This window comes from Cinclus cinclus, chromosome 1 (assembly GCF_963662255.1).
Source record: "Cinclus cinclus chromosome 1, bCinCin1.1, whole genome shotgun sequence".
Taxonomy (NCBI): domain Eukaryota; kingdom Metazoa; phylum Chordata; class Aves; order Passeriformes; family Cinclidae; genus Cinclus; species Cinclus cinclus.
The window spans coordinates 99,005,473-99,026,187 of record NC_085046.1 but is presented as its reverse complement, the minus strand read 5'-3'; the positions used below and the strand labels follow the sequence as shown (position 1 = coordinate 99,026,187).

The window sequence follows — 20,715 nt, the reverse complement described above, 5'->3', positions numbered from 1 at the left end:
TATCCTATCCTTCTGGACTTACACTCCAAATGTTGCTTTTGAAACTTAGAGTTCACTAGTTGCATGATTTTAAGGAGATCAGAGGTTAGAGTCTTGAGCTCGCTTTTTCAGCAAAATTACATGTTCTACTTAACCGTATACTTTAATACAAATGCATGGTTTAGAAACAAATGTTCACTTAATTGCAATTTAAACAACAGAATTGTGAAGTAGTATATGCATTGAATTGAAGTTACTGATACAAAATGGATTGGCTCATATATGAGGTAATGTAACATGATGCAGATTTTAGTTTGGATTTTTTTGAAATGACAAAAGATAATTAAGACATTTGGTTTTTTTCCCTTGCATGAAAATTATCAGCAGAATTAGCTTACTTTGGAGGTCTGGTTGACAAAGATTTGTGTGCTTACTTATTTTTTATTCATTCTTTATTAGCCCTCTGAAAAATCACTGGCAGTATCTACAAGCATAGTATTGCTTTGGGTGTAATTGTTGGTATTTCTAGCTCTCCACCCTGTAGTTGCACAGCACCTCATAAATGCTTCTATAATTTTCATTTTTGATGAATTGTTCACCAGTTGCAGTTCGACCTGGAGCAGTAGAACATCTTCTTAAATGTACTCCGCAATTCTGGGCTTCGGAATGCAAAAATCATAGGATTGATGATGGCATTGCACATTATGAGTGTCCCATTCACGTGGAAAATGGACATGTAGCAAGCACAGTAAGGGTTATGTGGGCAAAACCTTGCTAAGAGGATGTGAAGAACAAAGGGTGCCCAACAGCAAAGGAAAACTCCAAGAAAAATAGTCAGTGTAATCGCCCCTTTCATGTTAGTTCTGTGATGGATGGTGCTGCTGGGCAGTGAGGCGATCTTCTTGGCGTGAGATCGAGCCAGGAGGAACATGTGGACATAGAGGCAGAGTATGAAAAAAATCATCAAAGGGAACAGAATGGTGAAGGGAATGACTGTTGCTGCTTCATAGGAGAAGAGGGCAATTGCAATGCTGCTGCCAGCACAGAACGCCCAAATGATTGCCAGGATAACCAAGGCCCTCCTCAGCGTCATGATGTTGTGGTACCGCAAAGCGTAGAAGATAGTGATGTATCTGTCTGCTGCAATAGCTAGCAAGCTGAAAATAGACCCCAGCAAAGACAGAATGAACATGGAATCCATGGCATCATCCAGTTTTTTTTCAAAGTCTCCGTGACGTGTCAGGTATCCCATTTTGCACAAGATGATAAAAATGTTCTCCAGAGTTTTGTACAAGCTACCTAACATGTCTGAAATGGCTAAGCTGCAAATGAAGAAGTACATGGGCAAGTGTAAATTCTTATTTCTAACAACAGCAATGAGGATAAGTAGATTTTCCAGTATCCCAGCGGCAGCAACAGTGAAAAAAACTTCCTCTGGCACCACAACCTGGGTGCAGTCAGTGATATTTAATGAAATACCACTTATGTTTTCGAGGGATGGAATGCTTGTCTGCTCTGGGTGTTTGATTAAGTTGGAAGGTTTCTCAGTGCTCATTCTTCTGGTCATGGAAAGACTCTGCCTTGCTTCTTTTTCAGGTTTGGCTTTATTCTGAAGCTGGCCTGTCAATCAGACCTTTCTTCTTTTGATCAAGGCTCTCTCCTTCATCTGGAGCAATTTTAAGACTTAACTGAAATGTCTGGAATTTCTCCTACAATAAAACATGTAGAAACATAAATATAAGATGAAATTGACCACATATATGAGGCAAAAATAGATATTTGAAGTATCATCTATTGCAGTATAAAGAACATGTAGAGAGAAACAACTGGATGAAGTAAGAGGTGTTCAAGGCTTCACTGAACCTTAAAGAAAATCAAAGTGCAAATTCCCTTTTAGCTTCAAAGTAATTTAAAAAAAGTGTAATTCTTTTTACTAATGTGCATCCCACATTTACTGAAACTAATCTGACAGGCTTCAAGAGTTTGGCAATCTTTACTGGCCCAGCTGTTTGCTTTGAGAAAACCTGGCAGTTCTCACAAGATTTTCAGTATTATTAGACACAAAAAACCCCTAATGTCAAGATAAACTCTTGTTCAGAACAATAACATGTTTACTTCCACACTGTTGATGGTGTAATGAAATGCCCTCAAATTAGATGTGAACATTTGTAAATATTGATGTTTTTAGAGGCATGTTAGATACTAGTTAGAGGCTTCTTTTTCTTTTAGATTGAAACTGTCCTTTGATTCCATTAATATATTTCAAAGATCCAAAGTACAACCTTTTCTTGTCTGTATTTTACAACTATCTAAAACCCCAAATATTTTTTTTGGCATCTAGATATGTTTTCCTTTCTCCATAATGATCCTGATCTAAATATCATCCAAGCTTATAGGAATCTTTCTAAAGGAAGAGACTTTTCCATCTTTTTATTAATGTATAAATTGATATAATATTAATTATCTTGCCTATGACCCATAAATGATAAGGAAGAGATTTTCCTGTCATCATCATAGTCAATCTTGGGAAACACAGACACAGTTTTGGTATTTGGAAAGTCCCCTTCTTTAAAGACATATTTTCACTGAAAGGGTTGTCAAGCACTGGAGCAGGCTGTCCAGAGAAGTGGTTGAGCCACCATCTCATGAGATATTTAAATGATGCATGGACATGACACTTAGGGACATTATTTAGTGGTGGACTTGGCAGTGCTGGCTTAATGGTTGGACTCAATGATCTTAAAGGTATTTTCTAGCCTAAATGAGTCTAAAATTTCACAATTGCCCTTCTGTTTTTGAGTTTAAACCAGCTTTCTTTGACACTTTCATATCAGTAATCCTTGAAACTCCTTTGGACGTTTGTCCATAATCAGAGTTGCTGAATATTATAACACACAGTTACTGTTTCAAAGGGAGAAGTAAAAAAAAATAATTATTTTGTATACAAACAAGACTTGGAGTTCCAGCCACCACAAATTCGATGAAACAAGATCACTTAAGAGAAAGCATTCAGGAGAGTACCCTTATGTATGTGAAAACACAGGCTGTGTAGTGGACAAAATGAACTATACTGCACTGCAGCATGTGTGGACATTCCCAGAGATAATTAGGCCATCTGTCAGTATGTGATGGAAGGAGCTACTAACAAGAATAAGAAACTTGACAATGTCTTTGCAATGATATGTTTTTCCTATTTTCACCTGGAGCTGCTGTCACAGTTAGGTTTAATGATTTCTAATCTAGCACTCTATCAATAATTTTCATTCTTTAGAGGAGGTCAGCACAGACACTTCAGACAAAACTTAATTTCAATAGGATTGAAACAGGAGAATCAGATTGCAAATATGTTTATTAAGTTGCTATTTTCTCCAAACTGTCTTTCAAGAACAGTCCTTTGCTGATACAGTTGTATTGCTGAAATAATATACCTGAAAAACATGAAGTCTCCTTTACTGAAAATATATAATATTATAAATGGAATGGTATATTACATCTGCTGCTTATAATTTTACAGTAACTTTATAATAAGATAAGAGCAGAGAATTTATAAGGGCTTTAGTGAATTTACAGTAAACTGAATAACTACATCATTTAATGTTGTTTTCCAACAGTTAATAGAAATCCAGAAAAAGACCATCTTGTTTCAGAGATTCTCATTTCACCTGTATACCTGGCTATTGCACACTATTCTATTCGGATTCCATCAAACATCTTGTCAATTATCTCCTTTTCTGATGCTTCAGTGTGGTGCACAGTCATATTTCCATCTCAGATATCCCAGACAGAAATCTGTGTATACAGTGTTTTATATGGGTCATAAATCCAGTGCTTGATCTGCACAATAGACATTATGTCATACATCTACAGTAAGTTCCAGTTACAGGATTCTTTTCACTGCTACTGCTCTACCAAGTAGCACGCATTAAGTAGATTAGTGGTTCTAAACAGTGTAGGAGCAGGCAGACTACACATGGGAGGTAAAGCTGTTGTGAACATGGTGAATAACATCAGTAGTACCCCCAGAAAACTGACTCTGGTCCCCCAGCACCAAGAATCCTAGGCTGAAGAAGGATCAACAGAACTCCACTGGATCCATGGGTGGTGACTGTCTTCTGCTTGATCTCTCTCTTTCTTCCCTCCTTGCCCTTTTCTGTTTCCTTCTATCTCTCTACCTCACACATGCTGTGAAATAAAATCCTTACTATTGACTTTGGCACATGGTCTCGTCTTCACCTTCACTTGGGCAGAGGCACCTTTCAGTAACTGGGTCTTAACAGTATCTTAAAAGCTAATGGGAAAAGAAGATACTTTGGAGCTTAGATGCTTATTTCTACTGTCTACAGGAATTATATCTAGGGTCATTTCACCCAAGTATGAAAGGGGTAAAAAAATATTTGCGCTGCTGTGTTACTACCAGAGAGAGTTTGGATGCAACAGATTTCCCCCCACTGTCAGTACCTTACCAGTTTGCTTGTACTGTCATTGTACTGTGCACATAAAAAGCCTGTGCCATTCACTCTCTGAAACACATCAATTTTATCTTTTGCAGGTACCTGCAAAGTCAACATCTCCCAGCTAGTGTTTACATTCAGAACCATTAAAAATAGGACACAGCAATTTAAAAACAAACAAACAAAAAAATGCTATGTAGGACAATTCTGGTTTTCCTGGCAATCAGTAGTTGAATTATTTGGATTTTACCTTTATTGAGGTCATTCATGGTCTAAGAATATGTCTGCCTGACTGTAGCAAGAAATATAAAACAGTTTAAAAGTAATAAATGACAATGAAAGACTCTTAAAATCTGAAAAGTTTACATTTGTAGTGTATAACAAAAATGGCAAAAACATCTACTTATTCTTGTTTAAATAGGTCCTGGATGGAGAAATCAACAGCTCAGTAAAACTGGATATTCAGAAACATTATTTATCTAGCAGGAGGCAGTCTCCTGAGCTGTTACAATAGGCAATGAGCTGAAGACAATAGTAAAGTGACTAAAAATGCATCTATTTGTAGTACTGTCATAAATTTCTATTTGTTTGGCAGCTATCTAAAAGAAGATGAAGCAGCAAACTGTGAGAATGGAAGCTAGGATCAGGAACTATACTGACCATTGTACAAACTTAGGAAACAAAATCAAAATCAGGTTACCTGACAAAGGTAATCATCATGATTATGGTGTGGCTCCTTATGATGCCCTTGTTACTTGGAAAGTATGTTTGCACTGGTGTATATTACACAGCTAAAAGCCAGCCCCAGTACTTCAGCTTGTAGCAAGGCTGAGAACACCCTTGAGGATGCTGGGAACTCCCAGTAGTCCAGAGCATTAGCCTTGGGCACAAACCATAACTCTCTCCCATGTGTCCTGTGCCCACTGATAACTAAAATACAAATGTCTCTGCAGTAGAAATGCCATGACTTAGCGTCTGAAAGCTCTGGGAATAATAGGTCTGCTCTTGATTTTTTTTTCTTAATTGGATGAAAACTTCATTCACTGAAAAAATAAACAACATGTTTCCTTTGATGACAAAGTATTAAATAAACTGGCCAGGTCAGCTGCAATAGCAATAAAAGTAATTTCAGCTGTGACCTAGAATGAGAAGATATGGTTAAAAAATTATATGCCTTTAATATGGTATAATTTCCCAAAGGCTTTTTTTTTTTTGCATCTAATATCATTTTAATAGCCAACCACACTTTTCCTTTATTGTAGAGACCCCAAGATGTATTTACTCTCTAAATAGCTGTCAGTAAATAGAACCTGAAAGGGTACTAAGCAGTGTCTTCAGCTTTAGGACTGTACAAAACATCTGTGATAATGAGCCAATTATGTAGAGGCAATGATTTTTTTCCAGAACCATGAAATGTATGAATTCATGTTTCTATGTATCTATTCTTTTTTTTTAAGTTTAGAAGGAATGGAACAGAAGAAGTGGTTTATGTATCAAACACAGTATATACCCTATATTTCACAGCCCAGTCAGTATATACATAGGTGCTTATTTGTCACTAGAAATGCCATTACCTTTCCTCAGTCCCCAAAAGTCTCCAATGCAATAGCATTTGCTTCTAATGTTATGTCTAGCTAGCTCCAAGGCTTTGTCATCGGGACACCCAGTAGTCTGTTCAGTTTGATTCCCCTTGGAAAGCCTTGTCCTAGTGGAACATGAATCCCTTGTAAGGTAGTTGGACAAGCTGTGTGTAACTGGTTATTCTGCCTGGTGGAGCTTAGAATCACCTCCTCTGTCAGAAAATGCCAGCCATAGTCCCACGGATGGGACAAATGTGGTTTTATTCAGTCACTGGTGTTCAAGCTGTTGCAATTTTGTATCAAGATACATTTGACAAAAAACTATGGATAAATACCTTTTCCCCTGTTTCTAGCTTTCCTGGGAGTACCAGACACGTAAGAAGGAAACAAGCCATTCAAAAACATGGGTGTGGAGGCTTAGCTTTTAAAGCAGTAAAGCAAGAAAATTGGCAACCTTTTTCTCACTTTTTTTTTTGTGTTTAGTAGGTAGGCAATGGCTTTCATGGGGACAAGAAGGACTGGACCTGTTATAGGCAGGTGAGTTATGAGGACAGGATGATCCCTACGTGTGCTAATGGGAATTTATTTTTGTCTGGCAGCCTGGCTTGGCCCTGAACCAGCAAGTGATAGAACACATCAAGCCTCATCCTCCCTTGCCCTGCACATCCTATGGTTCTTTACAGTCACTAGAAGTAACTGTGTCAGAGGAATTACTCTAAAAAATACAGAGTACTAAGGGCCCTGTCAGCTTCTCTACTTCCTGTAGTTTTCTGTCTGTCTCAAAGTAATGGAAATATCTCAGTCACTTCTAGATTGACTATACTTAAGGTACCTCATCATGGCCTGTACAAAAAAAAAAAAAAACAAAAAAAACCCAAACAGAAACCTGCCTGCTTGAGGAACAGTAGCAGATCATAAATGAAAAATCCTCAGATGTAATTGTTAAACTCTTGAAGGTTTAGGTCATTTGTCCTCAAATGACTTTGATTTTAAATCTCTCACCATTTATTAAGCAGACCCAGATTGTGCAGCGAGCATCCGAGAAAGTTGCTAAAATTTAGTGGCAGCACAGTTCTTTGATATTATTTAATTATTGCTCCTTTATTTGGGAATTCTCCTGAAAGCATTGGTATCTCCCATCAGTAAAAGAGATGGTAAAAAGGTGCATATTTGATAACTTCCTTTCATATAAAACTAAGTATTTTAAAATAGGCATTATATGTTAAGAACTTAATTCAGCAGAGAATGAACAGAAGAGTGGCTGTGATAGCAAAAGAATAACAGCATTAGTTTCCATCCTTCAGAAATCAGAATTTTTCACTTCTGATTGTGAAATGTCTCAGTTCCTGCAATTGAGATGGAACAGAGAGATCTCTTTCCAGGGAAGGTCTTTCAGAAACACGAGTTTCCCCCATGTATTTAATATGAAAAAACAATTTGTGCCAGAATACAGTACTGGTGGCTTTGATAGAATCCTTTTCCTTCTAAGTATTTTTATCTTTTGTCCTTTTATTTTTTAAAATTACAGCATAAGTAAAACAATATCAAATAAGGGTGTGTAAAAACAGTGAGGAAAATTTGAGGTGCTATGATACTTGGATCTTTATCACAGAATCTTTTGAAATTTTATGAACTGCAATTAATATTCATGCCGTATTAGGTAATTTATTCTTTTGCTTTTATCTCCCTCTAGTGTTCAAGAAAATAGTGTTAGCCAGGTATGAACGACTGATAAGAGCGATTCTGATTCTTCACATGAGTGGACATTGTGTAACATTGTGTTTCCTAATCTCGAGTTCATGAACTGTCATCAGAGAGATAAACATTTTTTTTTTTTTTTTATAAGGGTGTTCACTGCCATAGGTCTTGGTGATTTATTGCACCAGGTCAGTGATATGATATGATTTCAGTGTCATTACTTTCTTAGAAATGGCTTTACATTGATAGAGATGGCACTTTTTGAAGAAAAGAGTAAGTAAGCAAAAAAGGGAAGTGTATATGTGTGAAAGCTAAATAAATGTTTAAAAAATTATTAGAACTATTAAACTATTAAAATATTGTTGTATCTAAAGCTGTACATATACAATTGTGTAAACTACTAGCAAAATTTCACTCACATGATTACAGCTGTGACTTCCTTTTAAAAATAATTTCTGGAGTGAAATTAAGGTGCAAATCATACTTGCTGAAATCTTAAATGTAAGACGTGCGTATCTGTGGAAGAGACTTCTTTTTTCCTGACTTTGAAAACTGCATAAAAACATTTTCTTAGCAAATCATAAACTGAACAGGCTGGAGATCTTGCAAAGATTACAGCTGAAAAAAAATTGTTTGGTTTACTTCTTATGTATGCTTCTCTTTCCTTTTTCTTTAAGACCAAGGTAACACAATTGCATGTTTGTTTTATGAATAAGGAAAAACCAGGAAAGATTTTCTTATTCATATTTAAGATTAGGTGTATTCACTATACCATGATTTTGTTACCAAAAAAAATACATATATATATACATATATACATACAATAAAGCATCTAAGTTATGCAGAAACAAACTGGCCAGGACTACTTTCTCTATCTTGTGAGTGTAGCTTCGTGCAAAACAGGCATACCTCTGGGTGTTTCAGCAAAGGTACTAGAAGCAGTAAAAGTAAACAGGATTAAAGAAGGATGGACTGAGTTCTTACTATCCTTTACAAAATAAATCTTTATGGTACCAGAGAAGAAAAAGGAATTATTTAGGATGTTTAGGAATGAAATGCCAAGAACCTTTAAAATGGCAGAGAGGAAAAGAAATTGAAGATGAAAACCCAGGAAGCATTTTCTAATTGTTTAACTCCTTGTGGCAGTATCATTTTTTACATACAATTTCTGAGACTGTAAGCTATAACGTTAGCTGAAGTATCTGGAACTAAAAAAAGCTGCATAAAATGTTGGAGGTTATGTAAACACTCTTGTTTTGTCACAAGGCATAAATGCAGAATGTCCACAAAGTCATTAGTGAACTTTATTTCACAAAGTCATTAGTAAAATAATCTTCTTCATAGCAAGTGTGTGGACAATATATTGAAAATGAGTAACCTATAGAGATTAGAACTAGGACCCCTACAAAATCGAGGGCTGTAAATGCATTAATGCACTTCTGACTGGTGTTTTGCTTCCTTTTTCAGTAGTTACACTTTGGAACAGCTTTCCCACCATGTAGACAGCACGCTGTGCCCTGGGGAGGGGGAACTTCTGCAAGTCATTTAATACACAGCTGTCGGGGAAGGGAATGAAATTGCAGTGAAGGTTTCCCCTGTCCTTGCTGCTGGACAGTACACATGATCATAAGAGTTGTTCTTTTTATGAAATATGTGAAGCCTCACGCTCTGCAAAACTTCTGTCACTTTGTAAAGTTGAAATGCATTATGAAATACCACTTGTGTGATACACTAAGGAATACAATTATTAGTCAGTTGTAGTTTTTAACAACATAACCTACCTAAAGAAAAACAAAAACAAAAGACCAAACCAAGCTTGCTGTGCCTGATGCAGGCAATTGCTTTGTAAGTGATGTACTTATAACCTTTGGTCACATCCTTCACCCTCAGATCAGTCTCAAGCCATTGGAGTGACTTGGAGTGACAAGCTACAGTGATCAATGCCTACTATGTTTCTTTATTAAGACTGTAGTGGAAAGATTAATATATATTTTTGAAACACTAGTTATTGTGTCCCAGACTTTGTAGTTGGCTTTTATTACACTATTCTTTCCTATTTGTTTCCAGAATAAATTAATTTTAAGCCTGTAAAGCTGTGAATTTCTACAAAGAATGAAAAATTATATTGGAGTTGAACACAGGGCAAATAGTTCTTTGGGATCTTTGTAAAATCAATCAAGAGGCCTTCAAGTGACATTTCTGGAGGCCATTGCTCTGTTCTTAAACTTACCAGTAAATCACTGCTTGCTATTAATAATGCCATCACAAAAATGTTACCAACAAGCATTAAGGAGATCTCCTTTACATAAAAGCATGACCATTTCTTGAAAAAGAAGTTCTGTGCTTCTGCTCTAAAGAAGTGAAGCACTCCTAGCTGCTCTTTCAGGAGCCATCCATCTTTTTCTCTGGATGTGTTTGCTCCATTAGTTGCTAACAAAATAATAGTCAAAGTAGATGGTATCATTAGAGTAATATTTAATATTTTTAAATGACAGAAAACAAGGATGTGGATTTGTAGCATGTAGCCTGCTGTTTAAGTGCATTATCTTATGGTATGTATTAGGTATGTCTCATTGGAAAAATAACATGCATAAAAAATACAGCATCTTCTTTCCTGAGAGCTACTTAAAAGTGCCATTGTGCTTATTTTCTTGCCACTGAATGAATATATTTACATTCATTTATACTAAGAAGTAAAAGTAATGAAAAGATTATGATTAAATGATTAATTCAATAGATGGTTCTTTTCTCTGGGAAGCCTGTAGAATGGGGGCAGGGTGAAGAAAATACCTCTTTTAGATTTGTCTTTTCAGAACCATCTTCATTCCCTATGCCTGGGAGGGAGAATGAGGAGGAAAGCAAGTGTGGAAGAACCCAAATCTAAATTCTCCAAGCCTGTAAAAATCTACTTGCATTCGGAGTAGTGGCCACATAAAACTTTAGTCTGGTTACATGTAATTTAGCTTGCCTTTTCCATGCACTAACAATGTGGAACCTCTGTGGCAATGATGCTGTGGCAGAGCAGGTATTCCCACTTCTGCACAGGTGTCATGGAATTGCATGTATATATAGGGGGAGTGTGTGTGTATGTGTGTGTGCATGTGGTGAAATTTGGGTTCTTCTTTTGGCCTGAAATAGTTAACAGGGAATGTTGAAGGAGAAATAATCAGCTCAGGTATCTACAACAGCACGTATTAAGCAGAGACATTAGCTCTGCCTTCATTTGCAGTTATCTTCTTCAAGACAGACACTGCTGTTGCTCTCTGCCTTCCTCTCTTGCATGCTGCAGAGTGACACAGGATTAAGCATCTGAAAGTATTGGCAATTAGAGTGCAGCAAACCACACAGTCGTCTGAGAAATCTGTAACTGTCAGAGAGATCGATGGAATTATTCAATACTTGCACTTGAGCAAGTCAGAACAGAATTTGGTTTCCCTGAACAGAGTGAATACAACAAAACCGTACCTGGCAGATGGAGCCCTCCTTAGATAATTCCCAGTCCAGACCCTAAAGAATACTCACTGATGACCAGATAGAAAGTCTTTAGGGATGTGGAGCCTCTGGCTGATACAGTGAAAAAAAACCCCACAACAGCTGAAACAGGAAAAACAGTATACAAAAATAAGAAACATTTCAATAGAAGTTTTCCTACTATATAACTTCTTCCATTGGTAAAGAGGATAATCTTACTCAGTCTTCAGACAAATGACATAAAACCCCTGCCAAAATTTTGCTTTAAAGAAGAACGATTGTGAGATGAAAGATTTTAGGGAACATTAGGAAGTATGGCACTTCATTCCACAATAACATTGCATATTTCACTAATTTCCTCAAGGAGGCTTTCTGGCATCAGATATATTTAGTAAACCTCCACTTACCTTCTAGTGAAACCACTCGTGAGTCTGTTTGCTGGTAGCTCTGGGAGCAAGATTATTTATAAAGGAAAGGAAGCCAACATAGTCTTTGCGTAAGGGAAAGATTGGAACATCTAAATCAAAGAGGATGACAATAGTTTCATTGGCATAACCTTGAATTAGAGTCTCTTTAAAATAAATCATCCCCTGTCTCTTGAAACATTTATAGGAAAAAAACCAAAAAAAAAAAAAAAAAAAGAACTCCTGCCCAATCAAAAGGAAAATATTCTGTTTCAGATGGATTATCTTTTCAGGCACTCCTCTTTATAACCTTCCTTCCTAATATTTGGAAGGGGGATTGTATAAATCACAAAATGATCATGGGCTACATTATAAATAGTATTTAAACACTCAGATAGATGGTTGAGGTGGTATGTTTATTGCCATCAAGATCATTGTCGCTGTCTTTGTTTTCAACCTATCATCTCTACTAAAAATACAACTGGTGGCTGAACTGGAAAGTTAACAAGTTAGACAGAACTCAACAGCACAAAAATGGAGCTGTGCTAGTCTGGATAAATATAAGTGATCATTATGGAGATATGTAATTCAGGTCATGAAGGTAAAAAAAAAATGTACTGAGCTTTAACAATATTCCATGAAATGTGGTCAACCCTATTGCTGAAACAAATGTGAAGGAATAGCATAAGTGAGTTACCCTAGGGAAAGACTTCACATTCGGATCTATTAAACAGCAACTAAATTTCAATGCCAAAAGCAGAATTATATTCTTAACAGTATAAACTGAGAAAATTTGTTTGCTTCCAGGCTACCAAAGAAAAACTTAAGTCTACTTCAGAAAGGATGAATTCAGGCTCAGGAAATGAGAATTTAGTTCATCTGTGTGCAGCAGGACTGGTAAAAACATAAACCCCTAACTACTAGCAGTTTGACAGCTTCAGTGAATGTCATTTGGATCCCTGGAACATAATGACTGGAGGAGGAAAATCTTAGCAACACATGAGAAGGGAGGGGAAAGAAAAAAGAAAAACCTTCAAAAGTGGAAAGTGTATTCATCATCTTTGAGTGTCCTTCAGATTTTCAGGGAGGAAAAATATGTCCCACTCTTACTCTTCATCCTAAATTGTACCAAGTTTGCTTTTAACTTCCTTTTCTTTAGACCAGTTGAACTTGCTGAGCACTATGATACACAGAAATAATTAAAGTCAAGAAGACAGTTGGTGTCGCAGAATTGCAGAACATTTGTTTACTATTTTTTTTTACCTGCATTGTGCAACAATTGAATAACCTCCTTCAAATATTAACTGGCTATGGTCCTTCTGTTCTACACTAAGAGCGCAATATACAGCCTAACAATGTACTGTATGCACAGAAAATTCTGTATATAAGCTGTGATAAATAGTTAATACAGAAAAGTCCATAGATTCAGGGTTGTGTTTTATTTTGGTTACAGACAAAATAAACACACTGGAGGCACAGAGAGTACTTCATTCAGCCTTAGGCAACAAATAAGTTTGGAAGAAGTCTGAATTGAGAATGAAGAGTCAGAACTCAATAACAGTGTTTAGTCAGGGAAGTTGTGGATGCCCCATCATTTGAAGTGTTTGAGGCCAGGCTGGATGGGGCTCTGAGCAACCTTGTCTAGTGGAAGGTCTTTGCCCATGGCAGTGGGATCAGAACTAGATGGTCTTTAAGGTCCCTTCCAACTCGAACCATTCTGGGATTCTTTCTAAAATAAAGACATTAGCTTGACACTCCAGTACATGCCTAGTAGCATTTCAGACACCTCTGTTCAGGGATGATGTGAATGCCACTCCAAACAGCCCAACAAAGCTGAGGACAACATCGTGCCCTCACCTTCCACCTGCAGCTCACAGAACTCTCAGCCTCCAGGATCATGTTTTGTGCAAAGCTGGAGCAGCAGGAATCCTTGGGATGCATTTCCTGTACTTTTGACCTGTCCAATAGTGGCTCTGTGTTGCTCAGTGGAGGTGAGATGCTGCTGATAAATGCACAGTGAATGTTTGAGGTAGCACAGTTGTAGGAAATAGAAAAGTTAATATTTATCAGAGTTTTATTCTAAAAGGTGCTGTGGGCATTTAGAAAACGGATCAGAGGTGAGAAATAAATTAAAATGCCCCTTGACAAGCCACCTACCTACACCTACCTACCAAGCCACCTACATAAATAACTACAATTCCAGGCAGATCAGTTTTTCTAATGTTAATTCTTGAATTTTCCATTTTGTTTTGTGAAGGGAAGGTATGTAAATAGGAAAGGATATGTCAGAAAGAGGCCAAGAGTTATTAATTGTTTTTTACTATGTAATATTAAAAAAGAGGTACTACAATGAATTACAATGAAAAAGCAGCTAGAATTGCATGTCATAAACAAAAAAATGAACCCCTGTTATCACACTGCATAAAATTTATTATTTCTACTTATTGAACCATTAAATCAGTAGACTATTTTAGTTTGAAGGTTGAAAAATGTAAAATAATTAGAGAATGACCTTATCACCCAAAAAACCCTGTTACAATGATTTTTCCAGTTCTGTGCTTAAAGAACTATAGCCAATTTAACACTCATATTGCATGTGTTTTCATCCCACTGTGTTTCAATTCGAAAGTGCACTCTGGGAAATAAACAGTATTTTCACAACATGTGAAGAGAGTAAGAGATCTAGAAATTGTAGCAGTAAAGAACTCTATAAATAGTCCAGGCTTTCAAGGAGGAGACAGGATCAGTAGCGTTGGTTAGAAGAAGAGTGAGTGATGAATGTTCCCTCAGAGGGTCAAGAAAAACACACTCTTTCTGCAGTGTGCACTTTTTGTTTTTTTTTAATCTAGTATGCAGGGAATAAATCAACTGTAGTTTACTAGATATATTAAATACTTAGGAAAATATGAGATTCTGTAGCCATGACCTTTAACAAAACAAGTAAGCATGGATTTAGCCTGCCATTTGATTCTTGCTACACAGTAGATCTGTTAGGCCAGATTTCCATTCCATGCAATTTTCAACATGCTCTGCAAACTTGGAAATTTACAGAAAAGACAACTATTAGGCTAGCCTGTCATCAGAAAGGAAACAATGATCTTTTGGGGACAAATGGCTAGAGAAAACATTAGCAGGAGAAGAGGTTTTTCTTAAGCAGAAGGCATTCTAATTGTAAATTGGTAAATCAAAATTACGTAAGTATTTGCAATTTTATTACTAGTAATCTAGTATTTGCACAAAGATGCCACCAATTATTTTTTCAGTGACTTTCAGTATGAAAGCAAAGTAAGTTTTAGGGAATTTCTGGAGGTACACTGATAATGCATTCATCCCTGAGGCATTGCCATATGGTCAGAGAGAGCTCCAAGAGGAAAGGATTCAGTCGACTTTTTCAGATGTTAGCGTGTTTTATCTTGAACATTGAAATATGGCAAATGATAAAAGATGAGGTTAGAATGCCAGTAGAGATTTTTAAATGAATCTGGGCCTTTTGGATCAATTTTTCTATAAGGAATTGTCTATGAAATTTTGTTAAATCCTGCAACATAGTGAAGGAGTATATTAAACTTAATACACGTGGGGGTTGTGTGGTCTATTTAAATGTTAACATTTACTTATTTATAAATAATTGGATTTGCTGTTTTTGTATTGTGCTGTTGAAAGTGATTTAGGTATGATGTTGCTATTCAACATGAAAGATTAGTTAGGTTTTAAAAGGAAAAGCTGGCATTGCTTTTGCCCTGGGAGATGATTTTCACACATAGTGTAGTGGTCAGGGTCTGCTCAGATACTGGTAGTCAAGGTGACCAAAACATCTGCCATGGATGGAAAACATTTTCCATTCAGTCAATAGTATGTCAGGAGAATTTAGTAATCTTATAAAAAACTACATTATTTTCTTAAAAAGTGCAAATGAGAACAGCTGAAAGGAAAACATGTTTTTTTAAGTGATTGGCATTCTAGTATAATTTTCACATTTTTTTTTCCTAATTAATTTGTTTTCCCTATGTTTCCTCTTTACGGAGTTTTTGGAGGACAATATAACCATAGAAAACCTAGAGAAGACATCTGTTAATTTGATAATCCACATTGCATCAAAATTAGTATTTATTTCAAAATTAGTATTTAATTATTTTCACTTTCAAAAAGCTAATACTGTGATGCTTCTCAGTTTATAAATTTATTTCTGTGAAGGACTTCATTTTCTTGATTATCTCCCATTTATTTAAGCTCCTGATTTTTTTTCTCACCAATTTTGCTTTTGCAGTACTAACAACAAAAATAATTTCTCTTGATGATTTTTTTTCAGTTAAGCTGTTTTAATTAATACAATTGCTTTCAAAAATAATCGTATACTAAATTTTTCATTACACTAGATGACAACATTTACCTATAGATTTGGGTCATTACACTTGTTAAAAAGTGTCTGTAAATACGGTAAAATACTTAAAGTTATTCAGTTTTATATGAACTTAAAACCAATAAACCCTTCAGGACAGATATAAATTCTCTTTTCTTGGAAAGGTCTAGTCTTTCAGCATTCGGGAGGAACCAATACCTCAAAAGGGAAATGTCCAGAACTTTGTGTCCTCCTCTTCCAGAACATCCTACAAGGCAGGAGAACTTCCCTCTTCTCCTTCTAGCCTGGTTTATGACAAGCATCAGGCAGCTTTGGATCTGAAGTTCAGGTCCCTTGGGATGAATTTCTTCTCTGACCATTCCCTGCCTGATGGGGAAGATGTTTTACTGCCTCATTGCAAAACGTGTCTTCTTAAAGACAGCAGAATGAAGTTTCATGTAAAATGATAGTCTCTTGACTTGGATTTCTAGTTAGCTATTAGCAAGCAGATATTCAATGTTTAGGTAGTGCAGTTAATTTTTAAAAACAGCTCATAAACTTCACAAGAATTTGAATAGCAAAATAAAATGCAACATGACAAGACTTTTTGATTTGAAATTTAATATTATATATGAGTTTTTATTTCCCATTTAAAAAGAACCTCTGGATAAATCTGAATTTTTAAATAAAGTTTTATACATTTGTGCATTCTCTTTTGGATAGGAGATGAAACATTAATGCATTTTATGCTAATTTATATTAACAAATAAAATATGGAAAGGAGTAAGTGTAATGACAGGGCTAAATATTATGAAGAAAACTCTACAATTTCAGGCCAGTAAAATAATTTGTCCATTAGTTGAAATCTTTATCAGAAGATTAAGAGACTGAGTAAACTTCATTTGTTTAAACTTTTCTTTCTTACTTTAGTCTCAGAAAAGTCACGTCACTCAATGGGACTGTCTGAGGGCAAGAGCAGCAGTTTGTTGTTTGAGCAGGAGGGGAAAGAGTGAAATCCTTTCATAAAGCAGGTTGAAGAACTCCTTTTATTTTCTTTGTTTCCTTTTGTGCAGAGGGATTTGTGGCAGGCTAAAGCAGCATCCCTACAATCCTAGGATTATAGAGATGCTGCTAACCTGGCCACCTCTACGACATTTTGTTCTATAAAGTTCTGATTTATCTTTATGTTTGAAGCTTTGATAGTGGGGTTAAGCTGATAGTGGGGTTAAGCTGATACTGGAGTTAAGCTTGAGTGGGATGAACAACTTTGGTAAAGGGAATAAGGAAATTTAAACTACAACTTCCTAGTGTGAATGTATAGGTGGAGGAGGGTTAATTAGAATGTCAAAGACAGCTCAATTTTTACATTATAAAAATAAAATGTTTGCAATTTTTATAAAACTCAAACCTCAAAAGGCAGACAGGTGAAATTTCTGAAATATGTTCATTTACTTTTTCTGATGACCATCGCATGTCACTACTTGATAAAAACAAGCACTTTGTCCAAATGGATTTTTAAAAAACTTTATCTGGGTAGTCTGTAAATGCATTGGCAACTGTTGGTTCTCTTTTTTGAGTTTGGACATTTTTGATATTTTATTTTTCTTGTATTTATTTCTAGCTTTATCAGTCATGTTATTTTAAAAATACTGTTTGTGTAATTTTATATTCTGTTTAGTGTGGAGTGGTTACTGTCTGAAATAAATGCTTACAATTTTTGGCATGCAAAGAACAGAGATAATCAATACAGCAGCTTTTTCTATTGCTTTTTCTCTTCCTAGTCATTGATACTCAGCTTTTTGTTTCAGTTTTTTAGTTGGAAATTAAGAAAAAAACCTAATTCTTCAGGCATTTGTAGGTTTTTTCCTCTGACTATTAATTAATCTATAGCATGCTTTTATTGAATGCTTCATTTGTTTAGCGTGGCAGAAAATCAACAAAGACTCGGATTTTGTTCTCAATCTAGTTTGTATCTACCTGCCTATTATTCCCACTGAACACATTTCCCCCAGACAATGTTTGGTTATCTATTATGTATAATTGAAAAGCCTCATATATTGTTCATTTGTCATTCTCAGCCATGCACGGGTACCGAGACTTGGAGCAAAAATTGAACGGATTTGCATCGTTAAAATGATTTTTTTGGTTTTGTACTAATCTTCTCAAGTGGCATTTAGGTTCAGTAGAAAAAAAATAGAAGGAAAAAGGGAGAGACTCTGTCTTTTCCCCCCATTGAAAAAATCTAACGTATTTTGTCAAGGGATTCACCTTCCTACCTTGTAGTCTCCTAACTAACAGGCACTCTTTGATGTGATTTGGTGGTATTGTTGTATTTTGTTGCCCATGGGCTTGCTTCCATTTAAATACAAGATTGTCAAGGTTGAAAGAATATTGTTGTTTATAGTCTCTCATGAGCCCTCAGAGCTGCATTCTAAATGTAATTAACAAAACACAAAAAAGCAAATACTAGAAATGTGGGGGTTCTTGACTTTTAATCTGGCTGTTGTATAGAATGAGTTTTCAACACTAAGCAACTTATAGGTGGCAAATGGAAAAGTTTCCTGGACCATTGCATGTGTTTGAATAGATAGAAATTACAGTGAAGTGAAGTGAAGTGAAGATCCTGTAAAACAAATGATCACTGCAATTTGTGAGAAGGTCTCAAGGAGTGCTTTTTGAACAAGACCATGACAGCCTGCATGATTCCTGCCGAGTTGCCTGTTGGGGTCCAAGGCAGCCTGTAAGCAGAGCAGAAAGAAAACTTACAGTCCTGCCCTGAAATGTGCTCCAGTCAAACTCTATATATCTTGAATGTTCACAGTGCTTCCAGAAACAATGACTCCCAAGTTGGAATTTCTTTCTTCTCCCCTAATCTTCCTGAGATTTCTGTGGGCCAAGAAGCCAAATTCTGAAGATGCCTTGCTTCACAGAATAATCTCTCATACCCATACTCTAAGAGACAAAACCTAAAGACTTCCTGCATCCACAGCTGGGACAGTTCCTGATCATAAAGAATTTGACTTTTTAATTTCTGATACATTTTGATGGGCTTGCCACTGATATAGAAGAAGAGGAGATGAAGTTTCTCCCTGTGTTTTCAGGCACCAAGTTGAATAAATGGGCTAGAAGAGAGCCCAGGCTGTTCTCAGCATCCAACTCTTTCCCACCAATAGGCAGTGCAACTGAATCAGCCTAAAGGAACACAAGCAGTTGGGATTTTCTCCACAATTTATTCACCATGCTGCAGTTTTTATGCAATGTGACCAAAGAATGTGCTTGTGAAATGGGTTTGCCGTGGCCAGGAAAGCACTGGCACAAATCAATTGTGATCTTAAAGTTGTTCAATCAAACACTTAACAAAAAATTCGGTTGAAAAAATATTTTTTCCATCAAGTTTATTATGTGAAATAGCTAAAACTGAAACAATTCTAAACACATGCAAGAATCAGAAGAATGAAAACATCTGTAACAATCACACTGAATTAACACAGAATTCCTGTACTTCGCTGTTCATGTTTGGTCTTTGATATTTTGTAATAAAAAGAGTTAGCTTGACCACTTTTTTCAGAAAATGCTTTTCTTCAGCAAATTACATGTGCTTTAACTTTTAGTCTATCCCAGGGTTGCTAAAGACCTATACTGGCTCTCAGCAGAGCTCAAAATAACTTGTTCTTTATTCAGAAAGAAAGTGTATAATTACATTAAGCCTGAACAATAGAATAGTTCAGAAATTGAAATAGTGAACAACAAGAACAACAATAAAAATGTGCACAGTTTGACACATCCAGTGTCCACTGATTATGAAAATTGTTTCTATTTAGAGTTATTAAGGACTATTCTTCCATATTAATTTGCTTATGGAATACAAGGCTAAAGAAAGAAGTGTCAAAATGTGACAATAAGGAGCAGTGCATAATTAATCAAAAAGTTTAATCTGAACTTTGAAACAATTTAAATTATAATTATCACATTTTTGGATAATGATATGGCAAAAGAGAAAATTAGTGCATTTTGCCATCCAAGAGAGATTAGTGTTTCTGCAAAAGTTTATGCAAAGCTATAAATTCACCTCAGTGTGATTTTGGTACTGGAGTCTTGCTAAAAGCTGGAGCTGAAGGAGCTATTTTATTTTTTCACTAAGGGGAGGCAGCACCAGGTGAGCAAGATGTTTGGCAAGAAAGAGTTTGAAAAAAGAAGTGAAATAGCTGGTCATTATGCTAAGAAAATGAAGGGTGCCTTAAAAAAGGATTTCTGTAGATTATGCCCACTTCCTTTTCTATTTATAAACCTGTCCACTTAGTAAAATCATCATTGCAAAGGGCATGATTTGGCATGCAAAACATTGAACAAGAGCAAAGGTTTTCATAAGTTGTCTGTGCTTTATGGATTTTATAATAAAAACTGTTGCATGTAAAATCCAAGGCATCACTGCTACTAAACTGAAAAATGGGGAGATAAGCATAGTCATAAATGCAGACTATCCACTAGGAACCATTAGGTTGTTGCATAAAAAAAATGTTCAGAATACAAGCAGTGAGGCAAAAGTTGCTCAAGAAACCCATAGATGGCAGACATGACTGTTTAAAAATTTGGCACACAGTGCTACAAAAAGACACCACTTTCCAAACTGCCCTATTTGTCAATTGTTTGCCAAAATATGAAATACCTAGAGATATGTACAAAATATTCTTTAACTTTAGCCTAGTTACAAAGAGTTGAACAAATATCAGAATGAAACCCTGCATTCTAGCTCATTTGTCCAGACTACAGGAGAGAGAGATCAGGGCTGATCT

General features: G+C 36.0%; 1 protein-coding gene across 1 annotated transcript; it reads right to left on the bottom strand.

Annotated features, from left to right (window-relative positions):
• Nucleotides 1-574: 574 nt before the first annotated feature.
• MC2R (melanocortin 2 receptor) lies at nt 575-1,546 on the bottom strand. The gene has a single exon (XM_062500835.1). The coding sequence runs from the start codon at nt 1,544-1,546 to the stop codon at nt 575-577; it is 972 nt and encodes a 323-aa protein (XP_062356819.1).
• Nucleotides 1,547-20,715: the final 19,169 nt, after the last annotated feature.